This window comes from Pagrus major, chromosome 8, assembly GCF_040436345.1.
Source record: "Pagrus major chromosome 8, Pma_NU_1.0".
Classification (NCBI taxonomy): domain Eukaryota; kingdom Metazoa; phylum Chordata; class Actinopteri; order Spariformes; family Sparidae; genus Pagrus; species Pagrus major.
The window spans coordinates 1,210,665-1,230,961 of NC_133222.1; the positions used below are offsets into that span (position 1 = coordinate 1,210,665).

The 20,297-nt window shown below is 42.8% G+C and overlaps 1 protein-coding gene across 1 annotated transcript; it reads right to left on the reverse strand.

The window, feature by feature from the left end:
* Positions 1–342: 342 nt before the first annotated feature.
* LOC141000840 (protein NLRC3-like) lies at positions 343–18,724 on the reverse strand. The gene is made up of 10 exons (XM_073471719.1): positions 18,581–18,724; positions 15,995–16,114; positions 15,821–15,869; positions 15,633–15,717; positions 13,258–15,223; positions 6,200–6,373; positions 4,860–5,033; positions 3,999–4,172; positions 1,222–1,406; positions 343–422 (listed from the first exon to the last, which is right to left on the reverse strand). The coding sequence occupies exons 1-10, from the start codon at positions 18,709–18,711 to the stop codon at positions 343–345; spliced, it is 3,138 nt and encodes a 1,045-aa protein (XP_073327820.1). The 5' UTR covers positions 18,712–18,724.
* Between the last annotated feature and the right edge of the window lie 1,573 nt (positions 18,725–20,297).

Sequence of the window (20,297 nt, forward strand, 5' to 3'; positions counted from 1 at the left end):
TTGACTTCAGGGTCGCACATTCAACTGGAATTCACTGATGCTACTGGGAATATGACGATCAGCATGTTTTCACTTGTAAAACTTTACATTTAAAACTTTACACATGTGTAGCAGATCCACTGTATGTGACACTTTGATTTAAAAACAAGACGCCTGCAACATAAAGACAGTCGATGAAAAAGATCTTCCATCGCAGAGTAAAGCCGTCAGTTCACTGAGCGCATGCTGTCATTTAATGTACAGTGTTATGTAAAGTACAGCGTCATGCTGAGTTGTTACCAACTTATTGATGTTTCATTATCTCATGATTATCATGACTCAGCGTGTTGTGATGGTGCTGCTTCAACTCCTCTGGATCATCAGGAAACAGCGGATCGTCTCAACACCTCCACCTTCCTCATCACTCTGACAGAGATCACCACCTGAAGAGAGAAGCAGAGAGACAGTAGAAGTGATAAATGAGTGTTGACAGAGACTCCCTCCATCAGCTGTCAGTCAGTGATATAAAGACCAGCAGGACTTCAGTCCTGTTCAGACCACAAGTGGAGCGGCTGTGTAGTGTAGCCGGCTTCCTTTCAGCTCTCATGTTAACGTGTTGGAGTGAAGCTCACAGACCTGCAGACACTTTGTTCATCAAGTCTGTTTACTCTGCAGGTTTCACTGAAGGACACAGTGAAATAAACTACTGAGAGTCCCTGAACGCATCATTACTGCAGAAACAGAGAGACATTCACTGCTCACTGTAATGATTTATTGCTGTTACAAAACAGAGTCTCAGTCACATCTGAATATTTCATCATGGTAAATATGGAGTCTGAAATAATATTTAGATAAAACAAACAACAGATGGACAGATAAATGTCCATGACGTTAAAACTCCTACACACAGACTGACAGTAAAACATCAGCTGTGTTTTCTGGACTTCAACAGAGGTTCTGCTCTGTAGAAAGACCACATGGTTACTAAATGTAATGATGGTTCTCTGAAATAAGAGTCAGTGATTTGCAGGCTTCAGTCAGACTGATCTGAGAGCTGTGACAAAGATGAACTGATCCCTTCTTTAGTGTTGAGATGAGAGAACAAACACTTTGAGATCCTGAAGCCTGTCACCGTTCTCCTCTCACAGCTTCACTGAGGAATCCAGGAAATACTGAAACTTTACTTAGGTAGGAACTGTGTTCAGTACAATACTGCTGAGACCAGCATGGACTGGCTCCAACCCTCTACTGACCTCAGAGTGTCCAGTCTGCAGTCTGGACTCTTCTCCAGATCAGACAGCAGCTTCACTCCTGAATCCTGCAGCTTGTTGTTCCTCAGGTTCAGCTCTCTCAGATGGGAGGGGTTGGACTTCAGAGCTGAGGCCAGAGAAGCACAGCTGATCTCTGACAAACTGCAGCACCTCAATCTGAATAAAGAATAAATGATGTAGATAAAAATCCATTTAGAATCCAATTAGATGTGTTCAGGTTTGAATTTAATTAAAACATTTTCTACAGTTCCTTTAATCTTTTGTGGCTGCAGACTGAATATAGCACACACAAAAAAAGAGGAACAAAAGGACATTGTAATGCAATTGCAGTAATGCAATTCTCCCGAGGACTAATGACATCACTTTTGCCATTCATGTGTATGGGGTTTCTTTTTACAGATATCTACAATTCAGTTTTTAACTTAAGCTTTCATTCTGTCTAGTCAAAATGTAATTATGGATATCTTGAATTAGAGCTTTAACTTGGTGAAATGACATTGCAGATAGGGGTGGGCAATATATCGAATATACTTGATATATCTTGGCTTGTTCCATGTGAGGTGTATCAAATGGCTATTTCGTGACCATCAAGTACAAATTGTCATGTGAACGTTTTAAGTGATTCCCTTTGGAGTTTTGCTTCTCTAACTCTCTCCCAATTCCCTCTCACAGCAGAAAGCACTGGACCACTTGCCGCAGCAATTTCGTAAAAACCCCAGTATCTGCTGATGATATTTTACTTTTGTTACAGATCCAGGCAAATCCATAACCGCTCTACTCAAAATCATAGACTGCTTTTCAAGTTTTTCTGGTTATTGGTTGAACTGTACCAAGTATGTATGTATGTATGTATGTATGTATATATATACAGTGAGGAAAATAAGTATTTGAACACCCTGCTATTTTGCTGTTTCTCCCACTTAGAAATCATGGAGGGGTCTGAATGTCCACTGTGAGAGAGATAAACTAAAAAGAAAAATCCAGAAATCACAATGCATGATTTTTTAACAATTTATTTGTGAGATATAGCTGCAAATAAGTATTTGAACACCTGTGTATCATCTAGAATTCTGACCCTGAAAGACCTGTTAGTCCGCCCATTAGAAGTCCACCTGCACTCCATGTATCATCCTGAATCAGATGCACCTGTTTGAGGTCATTAGCTGCATAAAGACACCTGTCCACCCCATACAATCAGTAAGACTTTAACTTGTAACATGGCGAAGACCAAAGAGCTGTCCAAAGACACCAGAGACAAAATTGTACACCTCCACAAGGCTGGAAAGGGCTACGGAGCAATTGCCAAGCAGCTTGGTGAAAAAAGGTCCACTGTTGGAGCAATCATTAGAAAATGGAAGAAGCTAAACATGACGGTCAATCTCAATCGGAGTGGAGCCCCATGCAAGATATCACCTCGTGGGGGTCTCAATGATTCTAAGAAAGGTGAGGAATCAGCCCGGAACTACACGACAGGCGTTGGTCAATGACCTGAAAAGAGCTGGGACCACCGTTTCCAAGGTTACTGTAGGTAATACACTAAGACGTCATGATTTGAAATCATGCATGGCACGAAAGGTTCCCCTGCTTAAACCAGCACATGTCAAGGCCCGTCTTAAGTTTGCATATGACCATTTGGATGATACAGAGGAGTCATGGGAGAAAGTTTTGTGGTCAGATGAGACCAAAATAGAACTTTTTGGTCATAATTCCACTAAGCGTGTTTGGAGGAAGAAGAATGAAGAGTACAATCCGAAGAACACCATCCCTACTGTGAAGCATGGGGGTGGTAGCATCATGCTTTGGGGGTGTTTTTCTGCACATGGGACAGGACGAGTGCACTGCATTAAAGAGAGGATGACTGGGGCCGTGTATTGTGAGATTTTGGGGAACAACCTCCTTCCCTCAGTCAGAGCATTGAAGATGGGTCGTGGCTGGGTCTTCCAACACGACAACGACCCGAAGCACACAGCCAGGAAAACCAAGGAGTGGCTCCGTAAGAAGCATATCAAGGTTCTAGCATGGCCCAGCCAGTCTCCAGACCTGAACCCAATCGAAAATCTTTGGAGGGAGCTCAAACTCCGTGTTTCTCAGCGACAGCCCAGAAACCTGACTGATCTAGAGAAGATCTGTGTGGAGGAGTGGGCCAAGATCCCTCCTGCAGTGTGTGCAAACCTGGTGAAAAACTACAGGAAACGTTTGACCTCTGTAATAGCAAACAAAGGCTACTGTACCAAATATTAACATTCATTTTCTCAGGTGTTCAAATACTTATTTGCAGCTATATCTCACAAATAAATTGTTAAAAAATCATGCATTGTGATTTCTGGATTTTTCTTTTTAGTTTATCTCTCTCACAGTGGACATGCACCTACGATGAAAATTTCAGACCCCTCCATGATTTCTAAGTGGGAGAAACAGCAAAATAGCAGGGTGTTCAAATACTTATTTTCCTCACTGTATATATATATATATATATATGTGCATAGATGTAAAAAAATAGGTCAACACAGAGAAGAATGAATGTGTGCCGCAATTAAAGCTAAAGGTGGTCCAATGAAATATGAGACTGTGTGGCTCTTGTTTTGGCCCGGGCAGTGTATAATCTTAATTCCAGATAGTCAGATTTAGTTAATAAATGTTAAAAGGCAGTTTCTTTATGGATGCAAATGATGTATGAACATAAATAAGGTTCAGTTTTTAATTAAACATTTAAGATCTACAATAGTAAGAGAGAGTCAGTGTACTGACCTCAGAGTCTCCAGTCTACAGTGTGGACTCTGCAGAAAATCACACAGCAGCTTCACTCCTGAATCCTGCAGCTTGTTGTAGTTCAGCTCCAGCTCTCTCAGATGGGAGGGGTTGGACTTCACAGCTGAGGCCAGAGAAGCACAGCTGATCTCTGACAAACTGCAGCCACTCAATCTGAGTAAAGAATAAATGATGAGTCCTCTTCATTTCTAAGCACTACTGACAAGTGTGTGAAAGCCCAAAATCATACAATGTTAGTTTCTGAAGTTATAAGACGGAGTCCTGTCCTCTCTGTTCCCATGCTTTACTTGCTTTTACGCTCTGGTGTGTTAACTGACCCACAGAAGAAACATCCATAGTGCAAAAAAAAGGCAGCCCTCTAAAAAACTCTAAAGACTTCACCCACTCCTCCTCATCCTCCTCCTCTCCTTCTTCATCCACCACTACTCTCTTCTTCTCTCCTCAGCAGTGGCGGTCAATTTTTAGCAGTGGTGCGCTGCTGCTTTATGTATATAGGGGAAACACTGGTTGAAATACAGATGATCTATTTAATGTTGTATTTATCTATATTATCATTTATTTAAAAAACAGTAGGTGATATTTAATGTAACAATACTGGGTTTCAGAGTCAATTATCTAGTGTAGATTTTTCTTGTTATATGAAGGTTTGAAAGGTGCAGCTCAACATTGCTCTGCCACAGTCAATGGACTAAACCACAGTAGAAGAAAACAGACTTTAAACAGAGCATTGATATACTCAGTGTGGATCAGTATAATATCAGCCTTATATCTGCAGTTTAGTGCCAACACAACTTTCACATCATATTAATCTGAGCACAGAAGTAAAACATGGTGTCTGACCTCAGAGTCTCCAGTCGACAGTGTGGACTCTGCAGAAAATCACACAGCAGCTTCACTCCTGAATCCTGCAGAGTGTTGTTACTCAGCTCCAGCTCTCTCAGATGGGAGGGGTTGGACTGCAGAGCTGAGGCCAGAGAAGCACAGCTGATCTCTGACAACCAGCAGCTCATCAACCTGAATAAAGAATAAATGATGTAGATAAAAATCTTATAATCCAATCAGATGTGTTCAGGTTTGAAATGTGCAGCTTAACATCACTGTGTCCTCATCAATGAGCTTTGCTCTAAAATGAGTGGAGTGACTTTGTAATTTTGTTACTGTGGATCATCATGTCAGCCTTTTACACACATCATCCAAATGTCAGCTCAACATTCATACACCTGTTCATGTCAACACAGATTAATAACAAGCTGCTGATCTCAGTCAAGTCTGTAATAATAATCAAATCAGACATGATGTCACTTTAGTTTCTTTCATTCTCTTCCGTTTCTTCTAATTCATAACAATAATTTGTCATTTATGAAAAATACTAAGACCACTTTTTTAATAGAAAGTGGAAATTTCCAAAATGGATAAAAGAATAATAAATAAATTAGACTTAATCTTATAAGAAAAATACAAAAGAAATTTCAGTAAATGCATTACAACAACACCTATCCCAGCACTCGTGATGCTCTCATTTCAGAGCACAGATTGAGACTATCCTCATCACCACTGTCATCTTCATCAACACACAGCTGACTGACTGAGAGCTTCATCCTCCATCATCTTCATCACTGGACCAAAGTCAGATGCCTGTTCTCTGTAATGGATCTGAGAACCTTCCTGTACAAATATAGTGAATCACTGATGCTCCTGTTTTCTGGTCGAGTCAGAACACACAGTGACATCATTTCCTGAACAGAAGCATCATCAAATGTTGAAGTGACGGATCAGACACGACACTTCAAACAGCTGCATTTGGATGTTTGTTTCACTCTGTGTGTCTGTGTGTGTGTGAGAGAGCTTTACATTGTGTTTGTCGGTGTCTGTGTGTGAGGTTTACATTGTGTTTGTGTGTGTAACTCCTTTAAGGTTTTTACATATTGATGTCTCACCTGTGACATTGTCACAAATATTGATTTCATGTTTCAGCACACTGAAGGATAAATCCTACAGTTTCCTCACCAACACCAGTCCAGTTTGAGTTCTAACTAAAGTCTGAACCAAACTGTTCACACTGACAAACTTTAAAAACAGTTGTTGTAATTTGTGAAGAGAACTGAAGAGAATTAAACCTTCTGTTATGGATTTAAATTTGGTGGATAAACACTGTGCAAGAGCAAAACACATGAACTGACCTCAGAGTCTCCAGTCTACAGTTTGGACTCTTCAGTCCAGTCAACAGCAACTTCACTCCATTTTCCTGCAGGTTGTTTTGACTCAGGTCCAGCTCTGTCAGATGGGAGGGGTTGGACTGCAGAGCTGAGGCCACGGCTTCACAGTGAGACTCTGAGAGTCCACAAAAGTTAAATCTGTGAAAACAGATAATAAAACATTTAAAATATAATAAGATCTGACACTTTATTACGAAGTTTATGCATTCTGCATCACAGAGCACATTCACATGAGTGGCTGTAGCTCAGCTGGTCAGTTGATCAGTCTGAGCTGGTCAGTCACTGATCACCAGGTTTGTAGTTTGAAACTTGAGCTCCTCCTGTCCACATGTCCACGTGTCCTTGAGCAACATAATGAACCACAAATCCATGTCTCGTACAAAAGTGTCAAAGTGCCTAATGACTGTGATGTAAACATGAGACGTGTTGATTTACAGCGTGCTGAGATTTGTGTTTGTTAAACTTTAACGTGATGTTAAAGTTGTCGCTGTTGCATTAATAGTATAATCAATACCAACTGGAGTCGAACTATTGAACAGCATAATTTCTTCTCTGAGCTCAGTGATGATAAAAATCCTCCACTGAACTGAACCTGCTGAGCTCTCCTTCACTGGCAGAATTAACCTGGAGGTCAGAGCAGCTTCTTCCCTCAGTTCATCCTCAGCACTCTGATATAAAAAATGGGTTTAATCTTATGATTTATCAAACCAGATAAGTTGGAGTCTATCCAGGTGACAGACATCAAGAATAATATAATAACTACACAGAAACAACAGATCTTCTCTCTGATGGTCTGTTTGCTTATGTAGATCATATAGAGGCATCAGTATTACAGTGTTTCCCACAGGATTTCATGAGACTATGGGTGGTGGACCTTGGACCCATGAGGTCCGGGAGCATGCTCCCCCAGAAGAAGATTTCACACATTTTAAAGTTAATTTAGAATTGAGAGGCTATCTCATAAATTATATGACCATGAATGAAAAATTATGGAAAATATAAAATGTAGAAAAATAATCAATCAATCAAAATGTATTTATAAAGCACATTTAAAAACAACAACAGCTGACCAAAGTGCTGTACGATAAGACTGAAATGGCTAACAGTAAAAACACAAAGAGCAGGTAAGACAGAGACAAGGACAGACACGGGCCACTCTCATACTGAATTCAAAGCCAAGGAATAAAAATGTGTTTTAAGGCGAGATTTAAAAACAGGCAGTGTGGGGGCCAGCCGAACATCTAGAGGCAGCTCGTTCCAGAGTTTGGGGGCCACAGATGCAAAAGCATGGGAGTATTAAGAATACAGTTAATAGTACTAAAAAGAACGAGGCCCGTGACAGTTCCTAGAAATAATAACAGAAAAATATCTGCACCAGCTGTTTTTTAAGATGTCAAAAGACACCTGCAGCTTGTCTTTTTTCCACTTGCACTTCCACTTCAGCCATGGTTCAGCTTTGGGTTTGGAGCGCATGACTTTAAATGGAGCGACAGTATCCAGGATGTTTTGGCAGGTGGAATAAAATAGTGAGGTAAACTCCTCAGTATTAAAACAAAGGGGGGCTGAGTGAGTCTCACCATGCTCAAAAGCAGCAGAGAACTGATCAGCAGTGGAAGGGTTAAACATACGTCGTCACCAAGCAGGAGCAAACGGTTTAGCAATAAAACAGGGGAGAGAGATCTCAAATAAAACAGGCATGCGATCAGAGAAAACTGCATCACAAACCTCAAAGTTAAAAACAGGTAGACCACATGATAACACAAGATTTAGAGCAGGGGTGGCCAACCAGTCAGAGACTAAAAGCCAAATTTTTTGCTGTGTTACTGCAAAGAGCCACATCATACATACGAGCACACATGAACATCCCCCCATTTCTTCCCCTCTCACACTCACACTCACACACACACACACACACACACACACAGAGAACTGGACTCCTACAGTACTAAGATCACAGGCCAGTCATTTTCAGCAATGAACATTGTGTGCACTGTCTCACACACAAACTCTCAGTAAGAGAAAAGCGCTATCGTAAATTGTTATATTTTTGCTTGTGGACTTGGTTGAACTATGCATGTTGCTCAGTGGGACTTCTGGCATTCCTTGCCTTGAACAATCCTCTTCAAATCTGGCTTGTATTCCGTTGTTGCCACTCGAAGTAATTCTTTCACGTGTGTGTGTCAGTCAGAACAGATCGATGCTTTGATTTCACGTGTTTCAGGGTAGAAAACACAGACTCACAGACGTATGTTGACCCAAACATTGACAGTATCTTGAACGCAGCCCATTTGACATTGGGGTATTTTTCCATTGGCACATTTTTCCAGAACACAATGGGTCCCTTCCCTTAAAGCAGGTTTCAGTTGGTCCTCCTCACAAAGATTGATCATCTCCAACGCAGCCGCAGCCTCATCTTGACTAGCGGGGCTTTCAAACAGTCCGTCTCCGCATTAAACGGGTCGACGAGGAACATAATCTGTGGCCTTTTCAGTTGTAGATCACGGAACCGGGTCACAAAGCTTTCGTGCAGGTTTTCAACCAGTGTTGCATATCTGGCTGTTTGCTTATTCAGGGCGGCGCTGGTGACTTGCCCGCTGACTTTTAGCAGAGCGGGTAAATGTGCTAAATCTCCCTTTTTGAATATGCGTCTTGAACAGCTTCAGTCTGTTGACAAACGCAAACACACTTTGCACCAGGTCAGGCAGCATTTTTAACTTACCCTGCAGGGTCAGGTTCAGTCTGTCCAAGTGACACAGCATGTCGACCAAAAAGGCCAGATCCATAATCCACTTGGGGTCCGAGCGCTCGGGATAGTCCTTGTCTTCCATGAACAGTTTCACGGCATCCAAAAGCTCAAAGAAGCGACCTTGCAAAAGAAGAAAGTACCTTGCCTTTTAACAGCCACCTCACAGTGCAGTGCAGTGCAGTGTCAGGTCACCTGGAAGCCCTTGGTCCAGCTCAGCGATGAGATTCTTGAATTTCACAAATGCAGCCATCATTGTTTCTTTCACATCTATGCCATGGGTTCTGTCTTTTAGTGGCACTTTGATCACACAATCGTTTGACACAGACTGTGCAACTATTGCCAACTGAGGCTTGTCTTGTATGTCACAAGACTCATCCAATGCGACACTAAAATACTCTCATGCTTGAAGATCAGAGATTGAGATCTGCGATTCAGTAGCCGTGTTAATGTCTGATATTCTGTGTTCAACAGTGTGGCGGGACAGTTGGACGTCTGATACCATTCGTTTAAGTTTGTCGTTTTCAGGAGACAAGATTTCAACAATGTTACTGAGGCATTTTTTAACAAACTCCCCTTCATTGTATGGCTTTTTAGCTTGTGCAATGTTCCAAGCCAGTTGATACGATGCAAGCGTTACGGTCTCTGAGTGCTTCATAAATTTTTGGAACAACTGTGTCTGCTTTTCTGCCTGACTTTTCAAAGTGATTAACTTGTGCTTGCGAAGTTCAGTCCCTTTTTGAAATTCCTGGTTGATGTCAGCATGGAGTGAGCTGAAGTGGCGCTGAAGATTTGAAGCCTTGAAATGCGCTAATGACGCCTGGCATATAAGGCAGAAAGGCTTGCCATTACGTTCAACAAAAAAATATAAACTCTCCCACTCTGTTAAAAACGTCCTGTGTTCATCTTCGTATTTTCGTTTTGCTGTGCTTTTTTTCCCTGCCATTTTTTTAGAACGAACTTGACACAAATTGTTTACTCAACAATAAGGTTTTCCCTCTCTCCAAGCTGAGCAGGCAGTTTTATGTTGCGTCCACACCAAATGCGTTTGCAAACACGCATACACATACACATTAAAAAAAACCACAAACACAAAATTTGATATGAACGTAAGAGCCGCATGAAACCAGGCAAAGAGCCGCATGCGGCTCTTTGCCTGGTCTTTGCCTTTCAAATTTTGTGTTTGTGGTTTTTTTTAATGTGTATGTGTATGCGTGTTTGCAAACGCATTTGGTGTGGACGCAACATAAAACTGCCTGCTCAGCTTGGAGAGAGGGAAAACCTTATTGTTGAGTAAACAATTTGTGTCAAGTTCGTTCTAAAAAAATGGCAGGGAAAAAAAGCACAGCAAAACGAAAATACGAAGATGAACACAGGACGTTTTTAACAGAGTGGGAGAGTTTATATTTTTTTGTTGAACGTAATGGCAAGCCTTTCTGCCTTATATGCCAGGCGTCATTAGCGCATTTCAAGGCTTCAAATCTTCAGCGCCACTTCAGCTCACTCCATGCTGACATCAACCAGGAATTTCAAAAAGGGACTGAACTTCGCAAGCACAAGTTAATCACTTTGAAAAGTCAGGCAGAAAAGCAGACACAGTTGTTCCAAAAATTTATGAAGCACTCAGAGACCGTAACGCTTGCATCGTATCAACTGGCTTGGAACATTGCACAAGCTAAAAAGCCATACAATGAAGGGGAGTTTGTTAAAAAATGCCTCAGTAACATTGTTGAAATCTTGTCTCCTGAAAACGACAAACTTAAACGAATGGTATCAGACGTCCAACTGTCCCGCCACACTGTTGAACACAGAATATCAGACATTAACACGGCTACTGAATCGCAGATCTCAATCTCTGATCTTCAAGCATGAGAGTATTTTAGTGTCGCATTGGATGAGTCTTGTGACATACAAGACAAGCCTCAGTTGGCAATAGTTGCACAGTCTGTGTCAAACGATTGTGTGATCAAAGTGCCACTAAAAGACAGAACCCATGGCATAGATGTGAAAGAAACAATGATGGCTGCATTTGTGAAATTCAAGAATCTCATCGCTGAGCTGGACCAAGGGCTTCCAGGTGACCTGACACTGCACTGCACTGCACTGTGAGGTGGCTGTTAAAAGGCAAGGTACTTTCTTCTTTTGCAAGGTCGCTTCTTTGAGCTTTTGGATGCCGTGAAACTGTTCATGGAAGACAAGGACTATCCCGAGCGCTCGGACCCCAAGTGGATTATGGATCTGGCCTTTTTGGTCGACATGCTGTGTCACTTGGACAGACTGAACCTGACCCTGCAGGGTAAGTTAAAAATGCTGCCTGACCTGGTGCAAAGTGTGTTTGCGTTTGTCAACAGACTGAAGCTGTTCAAGACGCATATTCAAAAAGGGAGATTTAGCACATTTACCCGCTCTGCTAAAAGTCAGCGGGCAAGTCACCAGCGCCGCCCTGAATAAGCAAACAGCCAGATATGCAACACTGGTTGAAAACCTGCACGAAAGCTTTGTGACCCGGTTCCGTGATCTACAACTGAAAAGGCCACAGATTATGTTCCTCGTCGACCCGTTTAATGCGGAGACGGACTGTTTGAAAGCCCCGCTAGTCAAGATGAGGCTGCGGCTGCGTTGGAGATGATCAATCTTTGTGAGGAGGACCAACTGAAACCTGCTTTAAGGGAAGGGACCCATTGTGTTCTGGAAAAATGTGCCAATGGAAAAATACCCCAATGTCAAATGGGCTGCGTTCAAGATACTGTCAATGTTTGGGTCAACATACGTCTGTGAGTCTGTGTTTTCTACCCTGAAACACGTGAAATCAAAGCATCGATCTGTTCTGACTGACACACACACGTGAAAGAATTACTTCGAGTGGCAACAACGGAATACAAGCCAGATTTGAAGAGGATTGTTCAAGGCAAGGAATGCCAGAAGTCCCACTGAGCAACATGCATAGTTCAACCAAGTCCACAAGCAAAAATATAACAATTTACGATAGCGCTTTTCTCTTACTGAGAGTTTGTGTGTGAGACAGTGCACACAATGTTCATTGCTGAAAATGACTGGCCTGTGATCTTAGTACTGTAGGAGTCCAGTTCTCTGTGTGTGTGTGTGTGTGTGTGTGTGTGTGTGTGTGAGTGTGAGTGTGAGAGAGACAGGGGAAGGAATGGGGGGATGTTCATGTGTGCTCGTATGTATGATGTGGCTCTTTGCAGTAACACAGCAAAAAATTTGGCTTTTAGTCTCTGACTGGTTGGCCACCCCTGCTCTTTACTAGTCTTTATTATGTTTTTTTTTTCCTTTTCATGACCAGAAGATATAACTAGTTCCACCTCACCAAAGGTGTTGACACAGCATTGATACAAGGGGGGGGCGGAGTAATTTGCGGGCCTCGGACCGGAGTATGTGAGAGTGAGTGTTTGTGTACAGCAGGGCGCAGGGCCGTAGACAGACTGGGAGTGAGAGACGCTTTGCTGAAGCAAGGTCACAAAACGTTAGAGATCTTCAGCACTATAACAAAAGGTGAAAAACATGTCTGGAACAATATGAGACCTCGGCGGAGCAAATCAGACTAGAGACTCGTTAACTTATGGGAAACACTGGTATTAAACTGAGACTGTTTCAGAACCAGTTAAAAACTCCTTGTAGTACATTAAATGAGGATGAATAGGAGGATGTTTTGGGCTCCTCACATCCTCTCAAATCAATCAATAGTACAGATATTGTATTAATTGTGAGAACGAACAGAACAGTCCTTCATATGAAACAGATCAGAAACTGCTGAGAAGAAATACTATTATAGAAATAACTGAACGAAAGCTATATTGAAAAAACTTCAAGTGATGCGAGTTCCATCAGATTACAGATATCACATGTCTGTGTGTCCGTATATAAAAATCACAAATAACAGACTTTATAGAGAAACAGTGCAGACACTGTTCAAACTAAAGACGCTCTGTTGTGATCAAACGACGACTGTCATAACATTTTCAGCACAAACTCTGAAGTCTTCAGGTTTTCCTGCTGGATTTGTTGGAGCCTCCATCACCCAAAGACACACAGACAGAAGATGATAGGAGATACTTGAGTTCACTGACTTGATACAAACACAAGAAGGATTTCTGGACACATTTGTAGTTTAACACATGTTGAACTATTTCAACAAGCAGGTTTCATTCTAGTTACACAAAACTTTGACAGTGTGGAAGTTTTATATTGTGCATGTGTGTAAAGTGTTGAAGGCTTCAGCTTTACGTTGCTTTATAATGTGAATCACATCTGGACTTACCGAGCCTTTCTGCAGTTCCTCACAGCTGGAATCAGTCTCCGTCGTCCCTCCATTGATGTGTTGTACTTGTCCAGGTCCAACTCATCCAGAACCTCCTCTGACATCTGCAGCATGTAGGCCAGAGCTGAGCAGTGGAACACAGAGAGTTTCTTCTGTGATCTGTTCTCTGACTTCAGGAACTCTTGGATCTCCTGATGGACTGAGTGGTCGTTCATCTCCATCAGACAGTGGAAGATGTTGATGCTTCTGTCAGGAGAGATCTCATCACTGTTCATCTCCTTCAGGTTGTTGATGGCTCTCTCGATGATTTCTGGACTGTTGTCTGTCCGACCCAGCAGGCCTGCTAAGAGTCTCTGGTTGGACGTCAGAGAGAGGCCATGAAGGAAGCGAACAAACAGGTCCAGGTGGCCATTTTTACTATACAGGGATTTCACCATGGCTCTCCTGAGAAAGACATCCAGGGATGAGTAGTTGTCCTCCATCTTCACATCATCATGATCATCATAATCATCATCATCATCATCATCATCATCATCATCATCATCATCATCTTGTTGTAGTTGTTGTTGTTGCAGTAGTCGCCATTGCCGTCGTTGTTCTCGTTCTCTTTGTCTTTGTTGTTCTTGCCATCGTCGTTCTTCACCCAGGAAGTCCTTCAGGACCTCTGTGTTCCTGTTGGTGTGACAGTGGGACATGTAGACTGCAGCCAGAAACTCCTGAACGCTCAGATGAACAAAGCAGTAGACTGTTTTCTGGAAGATCACACTCTCTCTTCTGAAGATCTCTGTACAAACTCCTGAGTACACTGAGGCCTCTGTGACATTAAGACCACACCGCTCCAGGTCTTCTTGGTAGAACATGATGTTTCCTGTCTCCAGATGTTCAAACGCCAGCCTCCCCAACTTCAGAAGAACTTCCCTGTCAGCCTCCGTCAGCTCCTGTGGACTCGTCTCACGTCCCTCATGGTACTTCTGCTTCTTCCTCTTTGTCTGGACCAGCAGGAAGTGTGAGTACATGTCAGTCAGGGTCTTGGGCAGCTCTCCTCTCTGGTCTGTAGTCAACATGTGCTCCAGAACTGTAGCAGTGATCCAGCAGAAGACTGGGATCAGACACATGATGTGGAGGCTCCTGGAGGTCTTGATGTGTGAGATGACTCTGCTGGACAGATCTTCATCACTGAACCTCCTCCTGAAGTACTCGTCCTTCTGGGCGTCAGTGAAGCCTCGTACTTCTGTTACCCTGTTGACACGTGAAGGAGGGATCCGATTGGCTGCTGCAGGTCGGGAAGTTATCCAGACGAGAGCCGAGGGAAGCAGCTTCCCCTCGATGAGGTTTGTCAGCAGCGCGCTGACTGATGACTCCTGTGTGACATCAGACACGACCTCATGGTTCTTGAAATCCAGTGAAAGTCTGCTTTCATCCAGGCCGTCAAAGATGAACAGAAGTTTACAGACAGCGAGCTTCTCTGCTGTCACCTTCTGTAATGTTGGATGGAAAACATGGAGCAGCCTGAGAAGACTGTACTGCTCATCTCTGATCAGGTTCAGCTCCCTGAACGACAGCAGAACCAGCAGACTGACATCTTGGTTTTCGGAGCCCTCTGCCCAGTCCAGAGTGAACTTCAGCACCGAGAAGGTTTTTCCAACTCCAGCGACGCCGTTGGTCAGAACCACTCTGATGGGTCTCTGTTGGTCAGGTGAGGCTTTAAAGATGTCGCAGCACCTGATTGGAGTTTCACTGAAGGTCGTCTTCTTGGAAACTGTCTCAAGCTGCCTCACCTCATGTTGGGTATTAACCTCTTCACTCTGTCCCTCTGTGATGTAGAGCTCAGTGTAGATCCTGTTGAGGAGGGTTCCACTTCCTGTTCCATCACTTCCTGTTTCATCACTTCCTTCAGTCACACGTTCACATCTCCTTCTCAGACTGATCTTATGTTCATCTAAAACCTCCTGCAGACCAACATTCACTGAAAGAGACAAAAGTTTGAGACAAAACAAAGAAAATAAGACGATCTTTAGATTATTTTCATCACCAATAACAAAGATCAATATAAGAGGAAACATCACAAATGTGTCTCTGGGCCTCTGAATGTGTGTTGGTGTCCATGTCTGTCTGACAGCAGAGTCTGAACAGCTCACTGTGGCTCTTCCTTCCTCTCTGGAATATTTACGACTGATCCACCATCAGATCAGCAGAAACTCTACACATCGTACCTGAAGCCGTTCAGCTTCTTTGATCATGTTGATGTATCTGCATGATTCTTACAGTCTTTGGGTTGTACCCACATGGCTGAATGCACTTATTGTAAGTCTCTGAATGAATGACATGAAATGCAGCAGGTGAGATTTTTAAGATGTTCAGATGTTCAGTGTCACTTTGTACAGTTTGTCTCTGACTGTCCGTCTGCAGTCCAGCTCTTGTTCTGGATCTTACCTCTACACTGGGGACAGGAGGAGTCTCCTGGTGAAGCAGACTGGTTCCTGCCTGAGCTGATGCAGCGTCTGCAGAACCAGTGTCCACAGCTGGTAGAGACTGGATCCTTCAGGATGTCCTGACACCAAACACAGCGGGACGGCTGCTTCTTCACAGAGACAAGTCTCCTCTTCTCCTCTCTGTGAAGACATTTCCTTAGAACTGAGAGTATTTCTTCCATCCTGAAGCCTGATGTTACTCTACAGTTGGTAAATGGCAAAAGATTACCAGCAAACACTGAATGAGTCAGTATCAGTTCTCTTACTTTGTGTCTGAGGGTCCAGGTTCATTACTGAAGTCTGGAGGTTCATCTCTGGACCAGTCGCTCTTCATAGACAGACAGCTGGATCCTGGAGACTCTGCTCTCTGTCTGCGGGACTGAACTCTGCAAACACCAACATGTTTTTATTCATCTCACATGAATCCTTGATAAATTCTCTGATCAAAGTCATTTATGAAGCTCTAAATACACAAACTGCTGCTCCTGTTGCTCATCAGGAGGTTTAAAGTTTGTTAGTTCTCTTGAGTTAGATTACAGCTCTTCTACGTGACTGACAGCTGTCACAGACACTACGAGGGGTGTTCAGTTGGTTGCAATCTGCACCCTCACCACTAGCCGGCATTAAATCCTACAGACTGGACCTTTAAAGAAATATAACACTGAAAAACAAAATGGAGTCATTGTTTACATCCACAGCATGAACAGAGACAGTGGAGGAGCTCAGGGGGCTGCAGCACCACTAAAACCAGGTTTTATTAAAACCATCAACTAATTAAAAGATTTAAACGTTGTGTTAAGACGAGAGTGTCTTCCTCTGTCTTACTGGGATGTAGGCTTCATGTGTAGTGAAGTATATGTGGCGTTTTTATCCGTTTATCATCATCTGTATTAGTCCATTATAGATTCCTCGTGACGCTGACTCTATCAGTGATGTGCAACAGATACCAGGACCCCTGGAGAGAGTTCAGTCCAGTCAGCTATAGAACATAAGGTCCAAAACAGCTGTTCCTCTGTGTGAAACCTAAATAAAACCAGAATCAGTCATTAACAAACAAACTGTGTTCCTGAGCCCCTGTAGTAATCTCCTTTATACAGTCATGTGTTTGACAGAGTGGTGAACCTTCAGTCATGATACGATCAGCTGTTACCAACCAACCTGTTTACCTGTGGAAAGATCCAAACAGGTGTTTTTGGAGCGTTCAACAACTTTCAGTCTGTTGTTAGAAACGTGTTGCTGCCATCAAATTCACAATGAACAGATCTTTACAAAGCTCAGTGAAAACATTAAATATATTGTTTTTGTGCTGTTTCATATTCAGTATATGTCAGGAAGGATTATCCAATGATCTCATTCTGGTTTATTTTTGTTTTACACAGCAGCCCAACTGTTCTGAAATCAGAGTTTTAGCTAACTGTTATTACTGCTGCTGTACGATGACTAGAGGTGGGGGAAATTTCCGATTCTTAGATTAATCGTGATTCGGCCGTGGAAGAAGAGAGAACGATTCACAAACATCCAAATTCTGATTATTTAAATATGCCAAGTAAAGCGGAACTAAAATACAGTAAGCGCGGTCTTCGAGACGCTATGGGGAACGGACCGAGAACACACATCCACAGCACACTCCTCCAGAAAAAAAACAACAACAACAAGCATGGCTGAGCTAACCAACCCACCTCGCCATGAGATCCGACCTGCTCCTAAACATTTAAAAGCAGACGTGTGGAATCATTTTGGATTCTACAACATTGATGGAGGAAATGAATTGGACAAAAGCTACGTTGTATGCAAGGTTTGTCGCGCTAAAATAAAATACTTTGGCAACACAACGAACATGAGAAGTCACACAGCACGATTCCACCCGACGGAGGAGGTGGGAAAGCTGGCTGCTGTTGCTACTAGCAGCCAGAGAACAATCGAGGACGCGCTCGGTAAGCTGCCACCCACATCGCAAAAGGCCAAGCGAATTACGAAAGGCATCGCGGAATTCATTGCCATGGGTTTGCAACCTAACTCGGTTGTAGAAAATCGGGGATTTCGGAGAATGATGGAAGCAACGGAGCCGAGGTACGTCATCCCATCCCGACGCTATTTCACCGACACGGCCGAAAAGGCCGTTTGTACTGAAGTAGTAGTACACATTGTCTTTCATTTAAACCTGAGCGCACTTTTGAGTGGTTAAAGACAATAATATTTTTCTACAAAATGCTACCATTTGTTTTATTGAAGATTGAATGTACTGTTAAGCTGCTGATACAAAATGAGAGACTTGAGTATTTTATTTACTGTTTTGAACTGTTGGTACTGAAGTAGTAGTTCATTTAAGCCTGAGAGCACTTTTGTTTTATTTGTAACTAACATATGAAACACTAAAAGCAGCAAAAAGCACCTTGAGCTGTACACTTAAGTTCAAATGTTCATGCATTTCCATTCCAATGGATATTTCCATAAAGGTTAATAAAATATAATGGAAATGAATTCAACTCTTTGTTTCTTATTGCAAATGTTTTTTGAACTGCAAATGATGAATACTCATTCAGTGAGACAAAAAGAAATGTGGAAAAAGTGCATCAATATACATAAATTAAAAATGCATCAATAATCGTTTTATAATCGAATCGTAGCCTCTGAATCGTAATCGTAATCGAATCGTGAGGTTCCCCAAGATTCCCACCCCTAACGATGACACACTTGACACTGGACAACAGGGTGTTGATCTGGTTACAGCTCTAAAATGTGGAGGTTTGGCAGAGCATTTCTTCCATCCTGAAGCCTGATGTTACTCTACAGTTGGTAAATGTCAAAAGATTACCAGCAAACACTGAATGAGTCAGTATCAGTTCTCTTACTTTGTGTCTGAGGGTCCAGGTTCATTACTGAAGTCTGGAGGTTCAGGTTTGGACCAGTCGCTCTTCATGGACACACAGTTGGATCCTGGAGACTCTGCTCTGTCCTCCTCTTCCTCCACACGAACACTCATCTTCTGATCTGAAGTCAGTCTGAGAGGTGAAACAGTGACACTGACTGTGAGCTCAGAACAAGAATCAAGAAACAAGTTTGTTCAGTAGTCTGACGCAGGACTGAGAGAACAGGAACACACACACACACACACACACACACACACACACACACACACACACACACACACACACAGTTTAATAAAAAAGCACCTGGTCAGTTTTCTTTACCTCTGGACTCCTCGTCTTTAGTTACAGTAGTTTTAATGTGTTTTATTCAGCCAATCAGGACTTTGTGTCCACAGATGTATCAAACTGTTGACTTCATTCTCACATGTCTGTCCTCTACAGTCCAGAGACAAACTGACTCACACACTTTCACAGTTAAAGAATAAAAATGTTGTTTTAACACTCACCAGCCTCAGACTTCAGTTTGTCTCCTCCATCTTCCTTCTGATGACTCAACATGCAGTCTGACCAGCTGACCGAACACTTTCACTTTCAGGTTCCCTCCCTGTTCTCATGAGCCTGCAGCACAGAGCAGTTGATGCTCCTCCCCTCTCCATTTGTGTGTGTGTGTGTGTGTGTGTGTGTTGCTTACACAGATAAACCATCTATTGACGTCTCAGACTGAATTAAAATGAGTTTTGGTCAGGATGTTGGTTTCACACATTTCAGATGGAATCATTGTCCTTTTTACTCCACTACATAAATCTGACAACATTAGTTACTTCACTGATTCTGATTATTTATACAAAATATCAATAAACTAATAAATGATGATGTGTTAGTGGAGATTAAACTATCCAGCATAAAGTATTTAAAATGAGCTCCACCTTCAGTAGCTACAATAACAGATCAATGTACTTTTACTGCAGTAAAAATCTGAATGCAGGACTTTACCTTGTAACAGAGTATTTCTACACTGTGGCACTTTAAAGATGTGCAGCCAAGCTGGCAGCTCTGTGAGACTGGACTGAGACACTCTGAGCTAAATGCTAACACTAGCATGCTAACATGTTTAGCAGGTATGATGTTCAACATGTCCACCATCTTGGTTCAGCGTGTTAGCATGCTAACATGAGCTAATGATCAGTAAACAGAGTGCAGCTGACTGATGTGAACTCTTCAGTTCTGCAGGTGTTTGGTCAGAAACCAAAGTAGTGAACACATGAACATGTTGACCTGATGATGACGTCATCACCACAGTCATCAGTTCATCCTGAGGGGAGCATGAATGTTGTAACCTGCTGCTTCTGAGCGACATTAGCCCCGTTCACACGGCCTTTCCAAGGCGGGAATGTAGCGCCGTGAATCCGTCTGTGTAAAGCGACAGAGGCGGGACGGAGGGAAAGTTTCTCCTGACTGCTGAAACCTCTTTACACCCATGGATGTATTATATAACGTTATGGACGTTAAATTTCAAGGTCCAACATGTCCGTGTGCAGCCGTTTGTCCAGCGGAGCTGCAGTCGGGACTGAAAGCTGCGGCCGCTGTCTTCACCTCCGCTCCGTCTCTTCTTCTCTCCTGAGCTTCCTCCGCAGCGTCTCCTTCCGTCTTCACCTGTCTTCACCTGTCATGGCGTCCGTGGAGGCTGCTGAGCCTGGTT